This window comes from Sitophilus oryzae, unplaced genomic scaffold, assembly GCF_002938485.1.
Source record: "Sitophilus oryzae breed Bouriz unplaced genomic scaffold, Soryzae_2.0 scaffold_1974_pilon_pilon, whole genome shotgun sequence".
Classification (NCBI taxonomy): Eukaryota; Metazoa; Arthropoda; class Insecta; order Coleoptera; family Curculionidae; genus Sitophilus; species Sitophilus oryzae.
Genome location: NW_022146695.1, coordinates 3,124,470 through 3,145,672, shown reverse-complemented (window position 1 = coordinate 3,145,672; position 21,203 = coordinate 3,124,470). Strand labels below are relative to the sequence as shown.

At 32.4% G+C, this 21,203-nt stretch overlaps 2 protein-coding genes across 3 annotated transcripts in view; one reads left to right on the top strand and one right to left on the bottom strand.

Annotated features, from left to right (window-relative positions):
• LOC115883634 (SEC14-like protein 2) overlaps positions 1-21,203 on the top strand; it is a 56,390-nt gene that overhangs the window by 23,389 nt on the left and 11,798 nt on the right. For both annotated transcript variants that reach the window (XM_030902004.1, XM_030902003.1), the window contains exons 2-4: positions 14,891-14,960; positions 19,106-19,149; positions 19,206-19,326. In XM_030902004.1, the coding sequence (XP_030757864.1) occupies positions 19,138-19,149; positions 19,206-19,326 (133 nt within the window). In that variant the 5' untranslated portion in view covers positions 14,891-14,960; positions 19,106-19,137. The remainder of the gene's footprint in view (positions 1-14,890; positions 14,961-19,105; positions 19,150-19,205; positions 19,327-21,203) is intronic.
• On the bottom strand, positions 837-14,883 carry LOC115883633 (armadillo repeat-containing protein gudu). The gene is made up of 9 exons (XM_030902002.1): positions 14,691-14,883; positions 12,956-13,136; positions 12,371-12,828; positions 8,610-8,739; positions 8,320-8,553; positions 6,090-6,377; positions 4,586-4,784; positions 2,989-3,112; positions 837-1,173 (listed from the first exon to the last, which is right to left on the bottom strand). Exons 1-9 carry the CDS (start codon positions 14,801-14,803, stop codon positions 879-881), a joined length of 2,022 nt encoding a protein of 673 aa, XP_030757862.1. The 5' UTR covers positions 14,804-14,883; the 3' UTR covers positions 837-878.

The window sequence follows — 21,203 nt, the reverse complement described above, 5'->3', positions numbered from 1 at the left end:
GTGTGTAAGAAAATACTATATACCCGGAAAGTTAAAAGTAATGTATTTCACAGAGGATTGGGTCAGCTGAACTGAATGAATCAAGAAGTCTTAAAGTTTCTCAAAAATCGTGACTCAAAATCGTAGCCTATTCAAGATCAAATTACCGTTATCGATAATGGAAATAAAGCGGTAGAACCCTGTAAAACTGAGCCATTTTGTAGTAAAAATTCAGATGTCCGACCCAATATTTGTCTTTACGAAAATTTTGATCAAGACAATTAAATTTTTTTTTAAAAAACGGAGGCATAAGAGCTTTTTCGCACGAGCGAAACGCCCTTACTTATATATTAATAAATAAAATATGTTTCTTCGTTATGGTCATTTTGTTTTTGTGGATTTGGGCCGGTTGCCTGTTTTTCCAGGGCCGGTTTCCACTTCCCCATCCACCCCTGGCCATCTCTCGTGGGGAGATTCCCCCCGTAAAAATAATTTCTGCTTTGCTTCGTAGTTACAGGGTGTCCTCATCTTTTTTCGATTTATTTTACCACGAGAGATGGCGCATATTTTTTGAAACTCCCTGTATGTATCTGTTCTAGGAAAAAATACCTAGATTATATTTATCTCGAATAAATTATTAAACGAACATCTTATTCTGCATAGTCTTCTAAGGAAAATACAAATTATTTAATTTAATTAAAAATGTAGTTCCAGGAAATAATACTAATTATATAGATGCTGTGTTGAAACTTATACTTAATATTTATTTCAAAGTATTTAAAAATGATTTGTATGTTTCTGATGTATGTAAATTTATTTTTTTAATAATTTTGTTTAGAAAAAAAACGAATTTCTGAAAAAATTAGTTTATTATTATATAAAACTTCTTCGTCTTTCAATTATAAATCTTCATCGTCCTCGATTGCACTATCAGGCTTGTTCCTGATCAAATGCACAGTCTCTGCTTCCAATGCCAGTTTCCTTATGTTAGCGAGGCATCCTGCGGCTGCTTCCTGCAGTTTCCAGTCTGTGGAGGAAACAGCTTTCAGCAGGAAAGGTACAACTCCACTTTCGTGCATCGTGATACAGTTAAAGGCGTTTTTTGACAAGTGGAACAGGGCCAGGGCTGTTGTTCTGTGTACTTCAGGGTTGGTGTCGGCCATGTATTGGACCAACGGTGTGATAGCACCCAGTCTGAAATATTACTTTAGTCAAAATAATAATATACAGGGTGGTCTAAGTTGTATTAGCGAAACTTTTTTATTTTTTTTAAAAAAATCATAAAATTTTCTAGAAAAAAATATGATAAAACAGTTTCTGTCGAACAAATAAATCCCAGATTTATTATTTCAGTCCAATAACGATTTATATATTGAGTAAAATGTATATTGTCAAGGTGTATGTGGCGACATCTGTCGGAGAAGTGAATAAACCGCAAGTATATTGCTGGTTGAGGACTATCTGAGGACATTGTTGTTGATCTCTTAACCCAGTAGAAAACTAAGCGAATCAGGCGGGAGAATGATACCGAGAATTTTAGAACGTTCCAGAAACAGTCAGTATAAACCACTTCCCCATCCATCCCATCTAAAGGCACAAATTAATTTGTACTAAAGGCGCGCGATCGGCGGTTGACCCAGTTTGAAATTTGGAAATATACCTTTTTAAATTGTGAATCGTGACAATTTGGCGAAGGATTTTTTTAAAATAGTTAATTGTGTGTTGTTAATCAGTATAAATTGAGTATATATAGTGAGAAAATAAACTCGTTAAGTATTTAATCGTGAGTTTAAATTAGTGGACCCACGGAATCCGTAACAATATTATACACGTCTAGGGGTCGACCTGATGGAAATTATCATTTCGATGGTCACTGTGACACCGATCTTTTCGATTATAGAGTACCAATGTTATGTGATACCCTGCGCACATTAAAAATTATTATCAGACAGGCCCATTATACGAAACTCATAGCTAATTATTGTTTAATAGGTATAGAAATTTTGTTAGTCTGGTTTTAGAAAATAAAAACAAAATTCCAATAAAAATAATGGATATATGTGTCTAACGTCGATCAATATAATTATTATTGGAATAAACAACATTTAGTAATACGCGTTGTTTAAAATTGTTAATAGAGTTTAATTTTTTTAGGTTCTTATTATCTTTTTTTAAGTTACTAATTGCCTTAATGTAAGAATTATAGAAAAAATATTAATTATTGTTTAATGTTAGGATGTGTTTATAACTATTAAGGCCTAAATAATTGATATTTTTTGTCTTTATTTACTTTTTATCCAGTAAACGCTAATAATTAATAATTATGTTTATTAATAAATATAGGAGTTCGTTAGCATCATTATTTATAATAACCACATATTATAGTCTTTTGAAACTTGTGATAAATAACATCACATACATGGTGTTTCAAACTTGGCTCTCCATAAAATGGATTAAATTGGGACTAAGGTGCTTATTAGCGAGCCTAATGATAACCCGTTTAGTAATTGAACTTACAGGGTATATTGAAAAATAAGTGCAAATATTTTCAGGACTGGTAGATCTCGATAAAAAACACCTATTTTCTCTTTACCGTTTTTCAAATAACTCCAAAAAATCGAGTTAGTTTTGAAAATTAAAAAAAAATTTTTTGGTTAAATTTCGATAATCTTTTCTTGGTTTTCTTTCTTGTAAATTTAATCAACTACCTGTGTTAACATATAATCGAGATATTATATGTTTTTTAACTTAAATTTTTTTAAAAAAATCCACATTTTCGAAAAAAAATCTTTAAAAAACCTCATAGACGTGTTTTCTGGTCGAAATATACTATCCCTAAAAATATTTGAATCCGTTTAAGACCCACCCTGTATATTTTAAAAATCGACAACCAGGTGATTTTTGACGACATCGATATTTTTTAAAATATTAACATTTTTGTAGTTGCGCTGGTAAAGTTCATTTTCAATGAGTTATATCTGTGAATATATAAATCATGGTAATACTTGCCTTCCAAACATTTTGCAATTTGAACCCCATGCGCAGCAATATGCGATTGCTGATGCTAAATGTTGTCGTAGCTCTACATCTTCTGTTTCCACCAGGTTGGCCAACATCGGTACAACACCATGATCTACCAAATAAAATAAAATAAACATTTTCATGGACCAAGACTTGATAGTCTGGAGTCAAAGAGGGCTGGGGAATGAAAATCGATGATAATGTTGGCGAGGTCAAGCCCTAAACGTCATTTACTCGACCTGTGGTCTTCTTTATTTTTTAATGGACCTCACTGTCAGTTACCGTTGCCGTTTTTTTTGATCCTACAGTATAATAAACCATTTCATATTAAAATATTAGTAAATTTATATATATCTATATCTTTGTAAAGAGTTCATTCAAAGTTTATATCATATATTCTGTTTGGGGCCAATTTTGGCATTATGTTTAGTAGTAGAGTATATAATGAGTCTATTTTATGGATTAAAAAAAGTATATAATTAGTCTATTTTATGGACTAAACAAAGTATATAATTAGTCATTTTTATGGACTATTAATGATGCACGTGTGTTGACAAATTATTTTACATTGCAAACATATTCTTTGTTTATACAATTTTTATGTTGTTTAATGCTAAAGCCTTCTCTACACATAAGGTTTTACCTGTCAGTCTTACCTGTTCAGTCAAATCGTATCATGTAAAACCTTGTGTGTAGGCGAAACAACGGTCTGTTTTACTTGAACCAACTTAATTTAATATCTAAATCTAATAACTAAATTAATATATTTCAGTTTCCTAAAATATTTTGATTAAAAGAAAGTATATAAAAGTGGGCAACGCTGTGCTGTCAAGCTTGATTACATGATTAAAAGCTTATTTGATATGAACTGCAGACGGTCTTTCATTTTAACTGACAGGGAAAACGGAAAGTAATACGCTATATGTAGACGGGGCTTTATAGTGAATTAGACAAGACTTTTTTATTTTTGTGTGAACTTTTCCAGTAATTAGTCAAGATATCTTTATTTCCTTGTTAAATATTTGCATAGGAACGAAAACGAGTAATTTAACTTAGGAAAATGATAACTGGGTCATCTATTATCAAATATTAACATGCAAAATGTACAAAATGTCACTAACCCTAACGAAATTAGAGTGAAAGCTAGCGGCACAATCACGATTAAATAATTATTAACCCGGTTTGAGTGAAATATAAACAAAAAGAAGTCCTTGAAAGTAATGAAACTTATATCTTTCCTATGCAAATTACTACCGTATGATCGAATAAAAACGGCGTCAGCGATGGCTATGAAATGAAGATCGCTGTCATTTTATATGTAAAATTATATGGGAAATGTCATCGATCGTCATTTCCAAGCCAACTGGACGCCATTTTTTTTTCGATCATACGGTATATAGATTTGTTTAAATGTACAAATTTGGCAATCATAACATTAGAGTCCAAAAAAAATACTACATCATATTTTTACACTCACAATTTTTTACAAATATGGTATCAAATATTTTATTTTAAGTCTATGGTATCAAGTCATCGACTATGACGACTTTTGGTATGAAGCATTGCTTCATTTTTATTGACTAACCTGTGATTACTGCCAAATTTTCAATATCTTTCGCCACTTCTGAGATGGCGGCACAAACACAGGCCAAAACATGCGTATCCTGGGATTTTAGAAGGTTTACTATGATTTCCAGACCACCTACAAAGCATCTGACCATTTCTCCTGAATCTATGGCGTTTTGTATACAAGGAACAAGAGACCAGGCAGCATTAGCCTGTACCTAAAACACATTTAAAAATAATATAAAAACATGTCACAAAAATGAAGCGCAGTATTAAATCGAGGTCCATTTTTTCCCTCTTGGCAACGCCACATATGCTAGAAAATAGAGAAATTAGATCATATATCAGATATAGATGAGTAATTGCAACAAGATTCCAGAAGCTCTTACTTTGAATAAAAAGATTAAGAAAGGCGTTTAATGCTATCCATGTATTTATGCATTAGAGACATAATGAACATCATGAACCCCTATTTTTGACAGATTTGAAGTTGATTTAAAATTTGGCGGATTTGTTGTGCTTTGCTGAGCTTATTTTTATAAAAGTAATTAGATATGCTCATTTATATTTGTCAACTACAGCTGTGTTTTCTTATGCATAATTCCAGGGCGCCCAACAATTTAAAATTTAGTGATTATTCTATAGTGAAGTACGAACAAACTCATGACTGCTCTACCGATGATAAGCTGCCGTACGCAAGGAATAATAACGAAAAACGTTATACCCCTATTTTTGGCGCCCAACGTGGGGCAATCTGTTATGAAGTTCACTTAGAATTAACTAATTAAAATCTTTTCTAACGTTTTATTTTTTATTTGTCAAAAATAATTAGGATGCGTCAATTTCACTTATGTGTTTCAGTAGCATAACAATTATTATAACTTAGCTATTTTTATTAGAAATATATTTTTTTAACAATTTTAATATCTAATTACATTTATTGATAACGTAAAATAAAACCATCAAATTATTAAGTCTATCCTAAATTATACCGGGTGCGTTTTAAAAGTGGGTCACCCCTATAGGTAACTCTTATTTTTTCAGATAAAAGAACGAGATCTGGTATGTTAGTAAATGACATAAATTAGAGTTGAGTGACGTATACAATTGTTTTTTGTCACTTCCTGTTTCAACGGAAATGACTACAACTTTTGATTTTTAAATGATACCCTCGGTATTTTTTACTTTATTCAATAGAAAATGACACTCTGAATAGAATGACATATCATATGTCAACTTTAGACATTTTCGCATATGGTTTATTTGAAATTGTAACATGCTGTTCATAACGACAATTTGACTCGAAATACCAAATGTTTGGTACCAAATTATTCGTAAAAAAATGCTTTTTCCAAATATGCTAATGAGCCACTCTTGTTCCAGTTGATAAAATTGCGATATAATTAAAAATACGATTTGGGCATCTTTTAACTGGCCAGGATAAGACACTAAAAACATTAGACGATCAAATATATTTTTGTCTAATTATCTTTTTATTCAAAGGTAAATGCAAATGTTTGTACCTTTGGAGATTCGTTTCTTAATAGAGACCATATAAGCCTGACTCCATCAAGTTGTTCTATGATTCTCATCGATTCTGGATCTTCTGCGCATTCCCTAAGGACCATAGGGACATTCTCTAATAATGGTGGATAGGTGTAGTTGAGTAAATTGACTAGGTGAGGTATACCCTCTGCTCTGCGCAATGTGCTTCTGTTGTGTTCGAATTTTAGGCATTCCCCTAGAGCCCCTACGACATTGCTAAGTACCAGTTCGTCTTCTTCCACGTTTTCCAGAAGTTTTACTAAAACCTGACAAAATATTTTCATAGAGAATGAATTATTTTTAATTTTAAATTTACAGGGTTGTTCACCACATACGACACGGAGTATTGTAGCTCAATGATTAGATTTTTACAAATTGTAAGTTTTGGGTTCGTTGAAGGACTATTAGAGCTACAATTTAAAAATATTTTTACAAGATACAGAGTGTCCCAAATAAATAAAAAATATCAAAGTTGCATTTTTTTAAATGGAACTCCCTATATATTATTACATTTTTAGTTTCTACGATTAAAATAAAGGTAAAATCGATAAAGGTTTATTACACTAAAACCTTACCGTTTTGAAATATTTTCAATTTTGTGAAATTGCAGTTAAAATTTTAAGGCTTCATTTCTCGAAGGGTATCGAAGTTTTTAATACTAAATATTTACTGAAGTTTATTTATTTATCAATTATAGTGTTGCAATAATAAAAATTATACTACCTTATACAGAGTATCTAAAATTTTATTTTAAATAATTACTAGCTTTAAACGGCAATAACTTGTTTAATTTAAATGGAATACCCTGTATATTTTATGAGAATCAGATGCACAATGTAAGATGTATAATTTAATTGTCTATCAAATTGTATTATACCATTTTTTACCTATCTCTTCAAGTTACCGTAGAAAATGCATTTTCTTGTAATTTGGAACTCATTTATCAATATACCTATGGAATACTGACATTTTAGATTATTTTTAAAGATGTACCAACTTTTTAAAGAGTACAGATACTAATATTGTCGATATAGTTTGTTTATTTCATTAAAAAATAAAAAAAAACTGTTATGTATATTTGTTAAAGAGGGCCAATTAATATGATTCCAGTATTCAAACTATATTAATTGACTATTTGCGTTGATTAATAATAATTGCTCCAAATACTAAAAAACTGAATTTTGTATTATATTAGACAGTGTGGTAAAATGTAACACCTTTGAAAATGATATTTAATTTTTTGACAAATGCTTATTTATAACAACAGAGACATTCATTTTCATAAGTTATTATTATATTGATTTCTAATTCAAATCCACATTTATTTAGAATAATTTATTAACGAACATAATTAAGTATGTAATAAATTAGTATTTGGGCGGAAATAATGGTGGTATATTTAATTAATGGTATACTCTTTTATAAAGATTTAAATAGTTTTCTTCGTGTATAGAAATGGCCTAGTAATATTATCATTTTGCTAAAAACGATAATATTACTAGCCTGTTCATTTTGTACATTTGTTACTTTAAAAACAATCTAAAATGTCAATATTCCACGGGTATATTGATAAATGAGGTCTAAATTACAAGAAAATGCATTTTCTACGAAAACTTGAAGGGATAGGTAAAAAATGGTATAATACAATTTGATAGACAATTAAATTGTGCATTTGAATCTCCTAAAATATACAAGGCGTTCCATTTAAATTAAACAAGGTATTGCCGTTTAAAGCTAGAAATAATTTAAAATAAATTTTTGGGCACTCTGTATGAGGTAGTATTATTTTTGTTATTGTAACACAATAACTGATCAATAAATAGACTTCAGTAAATATTTAGTATTAAAAACTTTGATACCCTTGGAGAAATGAAGCCTTAAAATTTTTACTGCAATTTCACAAAATTGAAAATATTTCAAAAACGGTAAGGTTTAAGTGTCATAAACCTTTATCAAATTTACCTTTATAATAATCGTAGAAACTAAAAATGTAATAATATACAGGGTGTTCAATTTAAAAAAATACAACTTTGATATTTTTTATTTATTTGGGACACTCTCTATCTTGTAAAAATATTTTTAAATTGTAGCTCTAATAGTCCTTCACCGAACCCAAAACTTACAATTTGTAAAATCTAATCATTTAGTTACAATACTCCGTGTAGTATGTGGTGAACAACCCTATATATCTATAGCTACTCCTCTTACTTCGACCGTTTTAAGTTGATCAAAACGTTCAACATTCTCTGGGCTTATCGCCGTTTTCCATATAGCCCCAGTCACTGCAGCCAACAATGCTTTATCCTCCTTAGTTTTCGGATCTCTGGTCATATTGATCAAGGGATCTAATCCGCCAGCTTGTCTAACCATCTCTCGAGACGTTGCCTTTTCGCAGCACTTGAAGATGGTCTCTGCGCAGAACCTTCGTAATTCTGGATACTCCTAGATCGACTTTAGCTTAATTAATTGTAGGTATAAGTATATATTTTAATACTTACTTCGGTAGATAGATGGCGTACTATGTCGCGGATCATTCCTTCTGTCTGGATGGCTAGTTGGTAGCTCGGGTCATTAGCGCATTGAGCTATGGTTCCTATTGTTGGTATTACAACATCCATATGTACAGACCTATGGAAAAAGGTTAACATATCTTTACTTTTAAATATATTATATCAGCTGATGGACCAACTGTTGAATTTCTGTGGGATCCACATCAAATTTTAGTAAGTTAACTTAGGCATACCTGAATAATTTTTGCATTATTAAAAACAATTTAAAAATATGCGATTTTTATTTCAAAATGCTTTCAGAACAGACGAAAATACATATAGAACCAGAGTAACATTTGACATTGAAAATTTTGAGACAATTTTAATTAATGTTAGTTTTTTAAAAGAGTTCATTTTTTCGACGATATTTTAGATTTTAAATTTGTGCTCCGTTTGAAAGTTTGTTTTTGTAGTGTATTTAGTAGATAAATAAATATTATGACAAATAAATGTGTTATATTATGTGGAGCTGTCCGCAATTGGATATCAGTCTTATCCTTATAAAAGACCTCCACAACACAAAAAGTATGAAAACCTCTGAACTATGTTCCATATATATCCATATTTTGAAATGTTTATTTATGTTCACTTAATCACTTTATAAACATTATTATGTAATTTACCTTTGAGAATGTTTTTATCTTCAAGTAATTAGTATACTGTAAAATATTATTCAATAAATAATTAATATCCGAACAATATTATTTTTACTATTTTATATGTGTATTTTTTATTTTTTATATATTTCCCAGGCTAAACTTTTAAATTATTTTTTAAAAATGACATATTCACAAAAGAAAAACAGACGATTGGTCAGTCATTGTCAAAGACAAGATGTTGCTGTATCTTCAACAAAAATGAAGCAAATTTACTTATCCACGAAGTTTATAAGATCCAAGCAGTGCCTTCTATTAAAAGATCAGCCTACGGGCGAGATTTATGACGTCACGCTAGTTAGATATAACGGATTAATAAATATTTTGTAGAATACATGGAAAACATAATTATTCCTCAGATTTTTAGTTTGTATTTTAAAAATGATATAGTTTACATGAAATATACATAATATACAGTTAATAACTACAACATATATACCTATTTATAGTAATAAATACTTTGGCAAATAAACTATGAACCATACAAATGCAACAAATGTTTTACAATGTACAAGTAATGTATAGGTACATAAGATAATGGGTAAAATGTAAATATATTTTAAATTTTGGGGTTTGAAAATCGATCTAATTTAACAAAAAACATTCAATATCTACTAATAGTGATGTATTATTATATGCATTCACAAAATTTATATGTATATTTTGCAAGTATCAATGTTCGAAAATTATATTTACAAATAATACAATATTATCTGGTAAAGGCGTCAGCGATGGCTATGAAATGAAGATCGCTGGCATTTTATATGTAAAATTATTCTAAAACTTTTTATTTTCTTGGGATTTTTAGGTTCGGGAAAAACGCCGATTTAAGTTTTCATTTGGGTTTTCATTATTTTTATTTGGTTTAAGAAAACGTTTCGGCTAACTATAGCCTTCATCAGTGTTGTGTCATATGAGAAAAATAGTGTCGAATATAATCCAAAAAATTACATATACAATATAATTCACACCTCATAATGTTTACTGCAATTAATAAACTAATATAAACTTATCAAATATTAAATTATTATAATTACAGCAATTAATAAACTAATATAAACTTATCAAATATATAGCCGAAACGTTTTTTTTAAACCAAATAAAAATAATGAAAAACCAAATGAAAACTTAATCATCGTTTTTCCCGAACCTAAATCCCAAGAAAATCAAAAAATTTAGAATATTTAGAAACAAGGTTCAAGAATATCAAATTTTCCAAGATTGTAAAATTCTAGTTAATTATTTTATGTGTACAGTTATTTAGGGAATGTCATCGATGTTCATGTCCAAGCCAACTAGACGCCGATTTTTTTCGATGATACGGTATAATTCTTACATAAAATGTAAATAACATTAGACCAATTAAAACAAAGAAATATTAATTTCTTGGTATTTTTAGTAACACCTTTATTCTTAAAACTTAATTTTGTATTATGCAAATATACCAATTTTATTGTTATTTTATTCATATTGTATTCAGCCATCACTTAAATATTTGATATTAATTTGGTATTATAAATAATCAACTCTATTCATTAAAAATTACTGCACAAATATATGTTATGCTTGACATACATTATATATTATCAAACAAAAACACATTCTTCTTTTAAACTGTATCAGTCTTGTCTTTACAAAAATCTTTTTTAAAATTTGAACTCAAAATAATAATCTTTTTCATGATCTTTAATATACTTATTCTTTATTTTTCCCTAGATCATAATACCTACTTACGTGTTTGAATCTATCGAAGCTGAACCAACAACACTTGGAGTGGAGATTCCACAATATGAATAAAATAAACATAATTGTCCAGTTTTCATTAATACCATCATGAGAGAATATTATTTTTAAATTTACTAAAGATATTTTCAATAGAATTCTCTTGATTTATAACTCGTACCCACTTTTCTTGCTCTTCCGGACACTTTAGGCTGCCTAGTATAACTATCCTTTCCACCAGGAACACAACAAAGATGAGGCATAGCACCAAAAACACACTCCACTTAAGCTTTATTGATGAATTGTTAGAGTCTTAAAATACACACACAAAAATTACGATGAGTAAAAAATGTATGGGCACTTTTAGGTTAAATCACTTACACAACGTGTAATTTTTCAATTTTTTTATGCGAAACCGAGAGTGACCATATATCTGGTAGTAGTTTATGTCACTTAAACACCAAAAGTTTTTTGCACTACAATAATAAATAATACCATAAATCATAGAGTTAAAACCAAAAATCAACCGACAAAATATGAAACGGAATCTAACCCAATATCTAAGTATGTACAGCTGATGAAGTAAACAAAAGTCCGTCCCCAGGCTGAACTTTTAACAGAAGGCACTGATCCAAGAATAACATTATTAATCTGATTAGAACGATCGTTTTCAATAAAATGTTCTTCTTCTTCTTACAGTGCCATACTCTATACAGAGCGTCGGCTATATCTGGCATGTACTTGTGACACAGCTTACACACTATTATTAAATTTTAACTAATCAATCTGCATCGATCCACGCCCAAAAATCTTTCAATTCGGAATAAGTGAAAAATGTTCAATTTTGGCCTGCTTACTTTTTAGTATACATAGTTTGCCAAAAAAATACATACAGAGAAAGAAAAAAAAATAAAAACTGATTTTTTCCCCACTTAGCTGATAAATGAAAATCTACTTTAAATCATTAAATCTCTAAAACTATTGAACGAAAGTACATGATATCTCATCATTAAAAAAGGAATTGAAAGACCTTTCACATGAGGTATCACTCGGCCCCCCTTTCCATTTAAGAATTTAGGGGTGGCGCCGCCTTGGAGGTTATAGGTGTGAACGTGATTTTATGATATTTTCTTTTCCCCCTCGAAAACTAAATCGACGTGCCCGGGCGTTTTTCCAAATTTTAATTTTAAACGAGAAAAATTGGGGTGGAAAGTTTCCATTGGCCCACCCTGTATAAAAATAAAAACAAAAAGAATTACACGAATATCTCTCATAAAGGAAAGTGAATTTCACTTATACATGCTTTTATATCAGTAAAGAACCACAACTCACTTCAACAGTTTGGCAAGTAATGGCACCGACCCACTCTTCATCATCACCTGCACATTCTTCTTACTCCTAGACACCGACCACAACGCCCTAGCTGTTGCTCTAACCAAAGCCACTTGACCCAATTCGTTCTCACTCAATTGATCCTTGGGCGTCTTCAAGTGAATCTCGTTACAATCCAAAAAATCCACGAGCCTGGGTATCCCGTTGCACTGGCGGATATGCTTCCTGGCTTTCTTCACCTGGGCCACGTTGTATATGGTCTCTGCAACCAAGATCTGTAGGTCTCTGGCCGGTTCTGTTAGGTTTTTGACCAGAAGTGGTATTCCTCCGAGATTTGCTAGGCATCTGCGTATGTCTTGGTTTTGGGATAGTTCGGTAAGAACGCTGAGAGCGCCCAGTTTGCATTTCAGGTCTTTGGTTTCGAGGAGGTTGATTAAGAGTTCCAAACCTCCAATTTCCTGAAAGAATAATCGATAAGGTCGATGCATGAATACAGGAATCGTTTCCAACAAGTAGCGTTTCATTTTATACAGGATAGGCAAGTTTTTTGAAACACACTAGATTGAAAACTCTTTCGAAATATACCTGAATAGCTAGCTGATTTAACTCAGTGGTAAGATCATGGTCCTTGAGGCAACAAAGTGCCACAACGGTAGCTGTCTGATTGCCAGTCTTTAAGTATTTAACTAGTTTTTGAATATGCCAATATTCAGGAGGTATATCAGATTTGGGTCTTTCAGTTCTACCTTCATCTTCAGACGAAGATCTAGAAAAGAATAATTTAAAAGAATGTAGTGATGAGTGAGATTAGTTTATTAGGAAGAACGCCACCAAGAGGTCTTGCACAATAAGCAAGACCAAGTCCAGAACCCAGCTTGGAAGACTATTGCGGTTTTGCACTTTTTTTATTTTTTTATTTACCTACATCTCTAGGGATGCCATTGCCTACATCTCATTCTTTATGGATAAAGTAATTGAACAAAATAACGAAATTTTCACTTGATTACCCCTCCCCACTATTGATTTAATTTATTACAAACAGTGTTTTCATGACTTTTGCACAACATTTTTAAGAAAACAATGTTGATTCATTATACCGGGTGCGTCTCAAAAGTGGCTAACCTCTATAACTTTTTTATTTTTTCAGATAAAAAAACGAATTGTGGTCATTTGGTCAATCTAGATTTGGTATGTTATTATATGACATAAATTAGGATTGACGCTACAACTTTTGATTTTTAAATGACACCTTCTGTATTTTTTCCTTTATTCGAAGAAAATGACGCTCTCAATAGAATGACGTATCATATGTCTACTTTTAGCATTTTTATATATGGTTTATTTGAAATTGTAACATACAATTCACAACGACAAATTGACTCGAAATACCAAGTGTGTGCTACCAAAGTATTCGTAAAAAATGCTTTTTCCAAATATGCTAATGAGCCACCCTTGTTTCATTAAAAAAAAATTGGATATGATTAAAACAAGATTTGGCATCTTTTAACCGGCCAGGACAAGACACGAAACATATTAGACGAGCAAATCTATTTTTCCAAGGCTCCTTGATTAAAAATAGTCCTTTTAACATAGCCATGGCACTCTACATTGAAATTTAAAACACGATTTTTTTAAGCGAAAATTTCTATCGAATAAAGTAAAAATATACCGCAGGTGCCATTTAAAAATCAAAAGTTGTTGTTATTTCCGGTGAAACAGGAAGTGACCAAAAACGTCAATCAGTCCTAATTTATGTCATATACTAACATACTTAATCTCGTTTTTTTTTATCTGAAAAAATAAAAAGGTTATAGGGGGTCAGCCACTTTTGAGACGCCCCCGGTATATTGAAAAATAAAAAATATCATCAGACAAAATATTGTTTCATTCGTTGAAGTTTCATTTGCATTAAATTATCTAAAATACTATTTATTTGAAATTGTTGCTTTGTAAAAAGTACATCAAGTAAAAATCTATTAAAGCCTCTTGCCAGACTTGCAAAAGTCTTATTAAAATACTATTTATTTGAAATTGTTGCTTTGTAAAAAGTACATCAAGTAAAAATCTATTAAAGCCTCTTGCCAGACTTGCAAAAGTCTTGTAGCAAGACCAAGACCAAGGGAGTCTTGGTCTTGGTTTTGTATTTGCTCCTCCCTAAAAATAAGGAGCAAAATAAAACACTGGTTCATCACTATACACCAAAATTCTATATTTTTAACTACAGTGACATATACTAAAGCATTTTTCAGTGATATCAATAAGTTACTAAAAATATCTTTTTGTAAAAATTTAGATGAAAAACTAAAGAAAAAAAAAATACCCTGAAGCAGATGAACCTTCACTGTCTGGTTGTTCCTCGATAACCACTTCGCGTGGAATATACGTGCCTTGATCATCGCCAAAACCATCGATGCTCACGTCCGATGATTCCATATTCACGCTTTTCTATGTCTCCGTCACTTAAAACGTCATTTACATCATTTCCGTGTCACGAAATCTAATAGTTTTCTTTCTTTTCAGTTTAAAAGGGACATCAGCGATGTACTTCAGCCACACCATGACGAGCAGTTTCTACTCAGATGGTTACGAGGTGAGTACCTACTGAAAAATAAGAAACTATTATTTGGTATTAGAATACTTCAACACGAACTGAACGCAGTCCAATATGTACTAAAGAGAACTGGACTGATCATGGACTGATTTTTTTTATAAACCGATAAATTGACATAAAAACTGTTTATAATGTAAGTTGCACATTTTGTTTTAAGTTAATAATAGACTGAACAGTGGCTATGGACTGAACAATAATAGAATGAAAGGGGTCTTACATCCTCAGGCCAAGTAAAGGTTGATTCTCACTATACCTTCCGTTTCCATTCCATATCCATTACGTAAGCTTCCGTTCCGTATCAGTTCCATACTTTTTATTATACAGGGTGGCGCACGATGTATACCATGATAGCAAAGGGTCCCGGAGACGATCAATAATATTGTCAATAATATTGTCAATGGAAATAAAGATCAATCAATTAAGAACGAACTGATAAGACGTGTCAGAATCATATTGGCATCTAAACTCACATCAAAGAATTTATTTACGGCACTAAACACCTGGGCTATGCCTAGTATTGTGTACTCATTTGGTGTTTTGAAATGGACCCCAACAGACCTGAGGGGCATAGACACAAAAATCAGGACTCTGTTAACAAAATATCGATACCACCACCCAAAGTCCAGTGTGAACCGCGTGTATATACCAAGGTCAAGAGGCGGAAGAGGCCTTCTAAATGTAGAAAATTGCCACAATACACAAGTTCAGAAACTGAGGAACTACTTCTTGAGTAACAACTTACCGCTTCACCGTACCCTCCGAGATATTGACCAAAATTATTCCCCTCTTGACTTGATGAACCCCAACATCCCAACTGTACGAAGTTGGACGGAAATGGAAGAAGAGTGGGCCAGTAAAACTCTCCATGGCAGGTATAGAGCAAATTTAAAAAATACCACAGTTAGTATGCTGGATTCAAATACTTACCCAAAAGCGGGTTACCTGTTCCCAGAAACCGAAGGAAGTATACTGGCAATACAAGATCAAGTTGTCCCGACACTGAACTATAGGAAATATGTCTTGAAGGAGAGAGTTGAAAGTGATCTGTGTAGGAAATGCAAGCGTACAGCTGAGAGCATCCAACATATAACAGCAGGGTGTTCTATTTTAGCTCCAAGGCAGTATCTGGCACGCCATGATGAAATGGGAAAAATATACCATCAAGCTATAGCACTGGGAACTGGGCTAATGGAGGAAGGAATAGAATGGTACAAGTATAACCCAAAGGATATTCTGGAGAATGCTCAATATAAATTATACTGGAACATCACAATTATTACAGACCGATCTGTCCAGCATAATCGCCCTGATAAGGTGCTTTTTAAGAAGAAAGAGGAGGAAGCCACAATAATAGATTTTATAACACCATTAGACGAAAACGTCCAAAAAGCATATCTAGAAAAGAAACAAAAATACGAAGAACTGGCATATGAACTTAGACAGTTATACAAATTAAAACAAACAAAAATCTTACCTCTAGTGATATCCGTCAATGGCTTAATACATCAGCAAACTGTGCGACATACTAAAGATTTGGGACTATCGCCAAATGTTTTATCCACCGCTCAAAATGCTGTAACTCTGGGAACTGCACGCATAGTCAGATCGTTCCTTTAGGCGAACTAGATACTGCATTGGTTAATAACCCGGCTATCTCTCCAAGAACCCTGAAAGGTGATTTAAAAAAAATGTCAATGGTACTCATTGATGCACTTAATTTATCGTGTAGAAAGCGATTGACGCCATTGTCAATCGATTGACGGAGATTGATAGCATTTTTGATTGAAGCACATTGACGGAGATCATTTACACATCGCAATTGAACGTGTAATTGGGAAATTGACAGTCGTTCGGTCAGTTTTTTACCAGACGGCAACAATGACGGACACGGGTGATATGCCGCAGGGCTCTGTGGAACCCAAAAACATTAATCCTCAGGTTCACTATTTTGCAGAAATTATAGCAAATATGTTCATGGGTAAAGCGGCTTCTTAATTTATACTACTCTTTTGACCAGCGTCTCCTCCTCTTCGCTTTTTTCTTGGTTTTTTTGTCTGCAAATAGCTACAGTTAAGGCTAGAAAGGCCATATCTATATTTGACATCATTATATAAATAATAAACCACCCGACTAGTAAGAAATTAATTTAACAACTAAGTATTCATGTGTTCATTGAACCTCCATCAATCGCAATTGCAATTAAAATCATCAATTTTATTGACAATATTATTGACCGTTTCCGGGACACTTAAGACCTATGATTACCTATGGAGCAGTACAAAAATACCTATGGTGAAGTACACAAAACTAGAGCAACGTACAGCAAGGCAAAACCTGTGCAAAGTACAGCGACTGGCATGTATCTGCATCACAGGTGCCATGAGAACATGTCCAACAGCAGCAAGGGAGGTCGTTCTAGACCTAACACCACTGCACATTGTCGTCGGTAGTTATGTGACAATGGAATGTTCATTGACGGAAACAGTACTGGGAGAGTTTTTAGGTCAGGGGCTTGGAACACCCTCAAAAAGAAAATTCCACTTCTTCAACTCCCAGTGGATGACATACCAAGAATTTACGACTTTGAGAAACACCTCATTGTAGTATTGAGTAATAAAAAGGTTTGGAAGGAAGAAACGCTTACTCAGCATGTAAAAGACCATACCATATCTTGGTATACTGATGCTTCCAAAACCAAAGCAGGGACAGGGGTTAGGCAAAGAAAATAGTGTCCTCCTACTCTGGGTACCTGCTCACCAAGGGATAGAAGGCAATGAAAAAGCAAATGATCTACTTAGCTAGAAAAGAGGCGTGCACTGCCCCACTAACTGGGCCAGAACCGTTCTGTTTTCCAAACGGGAACCAACTGAAAGCGGAACTAAAGAATCTGGAAGACTCCATCCGTAACTTGAAATGGGTGTCCTCCAACGGTCTAAGACACTCGAAAAAGTTCATCAGAACTTACGACCGAGAAAAATCAAATGTTTTCCTTGGGTTAAGTAAAAACAATCTTCGGATTGTCACGGGGTTTCTAACAGGACACTGTCTCCTCAACGAACACCACAGTAGGCTGAAGCTGAGAAACAACAGCGATTGCAGGTTCTGTGGGGAAAATAGGGAAACACCAGAACACCTTATCACTGAGTGCGCCGAGACGAAGACCATTCGTGCCATGAACTTTGGTACGGCTGATGTCGAGGATGAAGAGCTGGTCTCTGTGGAGCCGTCTCAGATACTGGCTTTTGTTAAAGCCCTGAGACTGTATGATGAGTTATAACTCGTTATAAAAAAGTAAAAGAAACAAAAGTAATGATACCCAAAAATAACGTCTGTGATGGATTTTGTTTCTTTCAATGTGGTAGACAATGATTCAGTACTGAAACTAAAGGAATTTCGGTCTTCCATTGTCTTTATTTTTACTTACACAGCGTTTCGGGTCACAGATATATCACTGACCGTTATCAAGTGTGAATTAATCTAAATCCTAAATCCTAAAACTACTGAGGATATAGCAACCCGTGAAGTTGTCCACTGAGAATACCCGCATTGGTATGTTTTATTATTATTCCTAGATACCATATTTTTGTATTATTATTACTAGATATGAATTTGCAGTTGTGACGTGGAACCATAGAGTTAAAAATTAATGTGGAACCATGCAGGAAGACACGCATGGTCTGCAATACCTGACTTCTTTGTTTCACCTCTTTGCATTTGTTTTTTTATGTTCGTTAAGTCGTATGTTTAAAGAATGTTTTGTCCCTCCAATATACGACTCACAGTAATCACGAGATAACTCGTAGATGCACTCTTTCTCTTATTGTTTTGATCATTCCGCTTTGTTTTTGTTAACATTCCTTAGAGTAGTCCCAGACTTAAAAACAGTGTTAATTTTATACTTCTCGGCTATTCGCATGATCTTTTCTGATATTCCTTTCAAATATGGAATGGTCAAGATAGAGTGAGTATCTTCCTGAGGCTGACGCACCAATGATTCAGTCTTGCAATTGGGTATAATCTTGTCGAGGAACTTCGCAGAGTAACATTTATGCCCTTTATGTATTTTAACAACTATATTAGTCTTCTTGTGAACTAGAAATTAACTTTTGTATTTTTTTATTTAGCTAGATCCTGGGATAGTGAAGCGGCTGCAAAAATGCTTAAACAAGTAAGATATTATTATTCTTATTATTTTATTATATATGTTAATAATGTTCTATCCAGAGTATGAAATGGAGACAGCAATGGGAAGTCGACACGACGCTCAAAACATGGATCCCACCTGAACCAATCCAGGTGTACCATCCGAGTGGAACTTGCGGTGAAGATAAAAATAGTTCACCCAGTAAGTTCCTTCTGTTTTTTGCTACATACACCCTGTACTTTGGTACCCAGTAACGGTCCTATGAATTTTTTTTCTTTAAAATTTCCTGTATACTTTAGAAAACTTTTTAGAGCTGCAGGTTCGTCATAAATATATGCCCAATTTTAGATGTTTGTTTCGAGTAGTGATTTTTAAGGAAATAATTCACTTTCGTGTTAATATCAGTGGCGGCTTAACTATAAGGTTAAATGGCCAATGTGCCCTCCCCCCTCCCCAAAAAAAATCAGAAGAAAATTAGGAAAAACGTATTTAAATTATACTTTTTGTAAATAACTTTCTACTATTTTAAAATTCTACTATTTTTTCATCCTAACTATTCCCAAAAAAAATCAATTTGTCCAATTTTCGCTTCAAAACATATTTTTTTTGCCCATTTTCTCTACTGCCGGTCAGCATATACAGGGTGCTACAAATTCGAGCTACGAGCATTGGTATTTCGGTAACCGTAATAGATACGAACATGATTAAATTGGGGCAAAGTTGCGCTTTAGGATGTTCACCAACACGCCATCAAAAAAGTTTTAAAAATTTCAAGGATTGCCGAGTTTTTTGGAAAAAACGTTTTTTTTGAAAATCAATTTAATTTTTTCCTGTCGTTACTTTTTAGAAAATCAAAAAACTAATTGCACATTCTCATAGCCACTTTATTAGAGCTATCTGATGGTATTTTTAGATTTTCAAATTAGCTTATAATTTGTGAGATACAACGGCCAACTTATTTTTTTTAAATACGGACCTGCATTTTTTATTTGAGGTTTTGAAAGAACTCGGTTTCCTGAGTACAATGATATGCCACACTTGATACTTTTTTTTTGTTTTGGGTGCCTTAACAATAACAAAACTATTTAATAATTGGATTTAAAATAATTTCAAATCCGGCTCTGGTTTTTTAATTTATTTAATATGATTATATTCATCACAACAATATTGATCAGCGCTAATTAACATTGAATAAGGAAAATCAATAAAAATTGCTTTGGACATTTGAAATCAATACATTTCAACATTAAGAGTATAAAAACAATTAACGAGTAATAAAAAACAATTAAAGAGTACAAAATGCATTCGGAAGTATTAGAAGAAGGTCTGTTCAAAGAGCTATAAATAAGATTGAACGAAAAACAAATGTGTGCATTATGGAGGGTGATAACCCTTTCGAACATGCAGAGCATTAGAAACTAGTTTGGAGAAGTTGATTTATTTATAATAACTACGATTAACATAATGCATATTATTAGATCGTACACTGAGATTTCAAATTCACAATAAAAAAAGTTAAAAATAATAGATAACTTTAAATTGCCTGACCTGAATATTAATTATTAGAATCTTTCAATTCGCGTGAGTATTCAATGTTAATTAGCGCTGATCAAAATTGTTGTGCTGAATATAATCAGATTAAATAAATTAAAAAACCAAAATCGGACTTCCAATTATTTTAAATAACAGTTAAATAGTTTTGTTACTGTTAAAGTAGCCAAAACAAAAAAAAGTGTGGCATATCATTGTACTCAGAAGACCTAGTTCTTTCAAAACCTGAAATAAAAAATGCAGGTCCGGATTTAAAAAAATTAAGTTGGCCTCTGTATCTTACAAATTATCAGCTAATTTGAAACTATAAAAATACCATCAGATAACCCTAATAAAGTGGCTATGAGAATGTGCAATTAGTTCTTTGATTTTCTAAAAAGTAACGACAGGAAAAAATAAAATTGATTTTCAAAAAAATCCGTTTTTTCCAAAAAACTCAGCAATCCTTGAAATTTTTAAAACTTTTTTGATATCATCTTGGTGAAGATGCCAAGGAGGGGTAACTTTGCCCCAATTTAACTATCTTC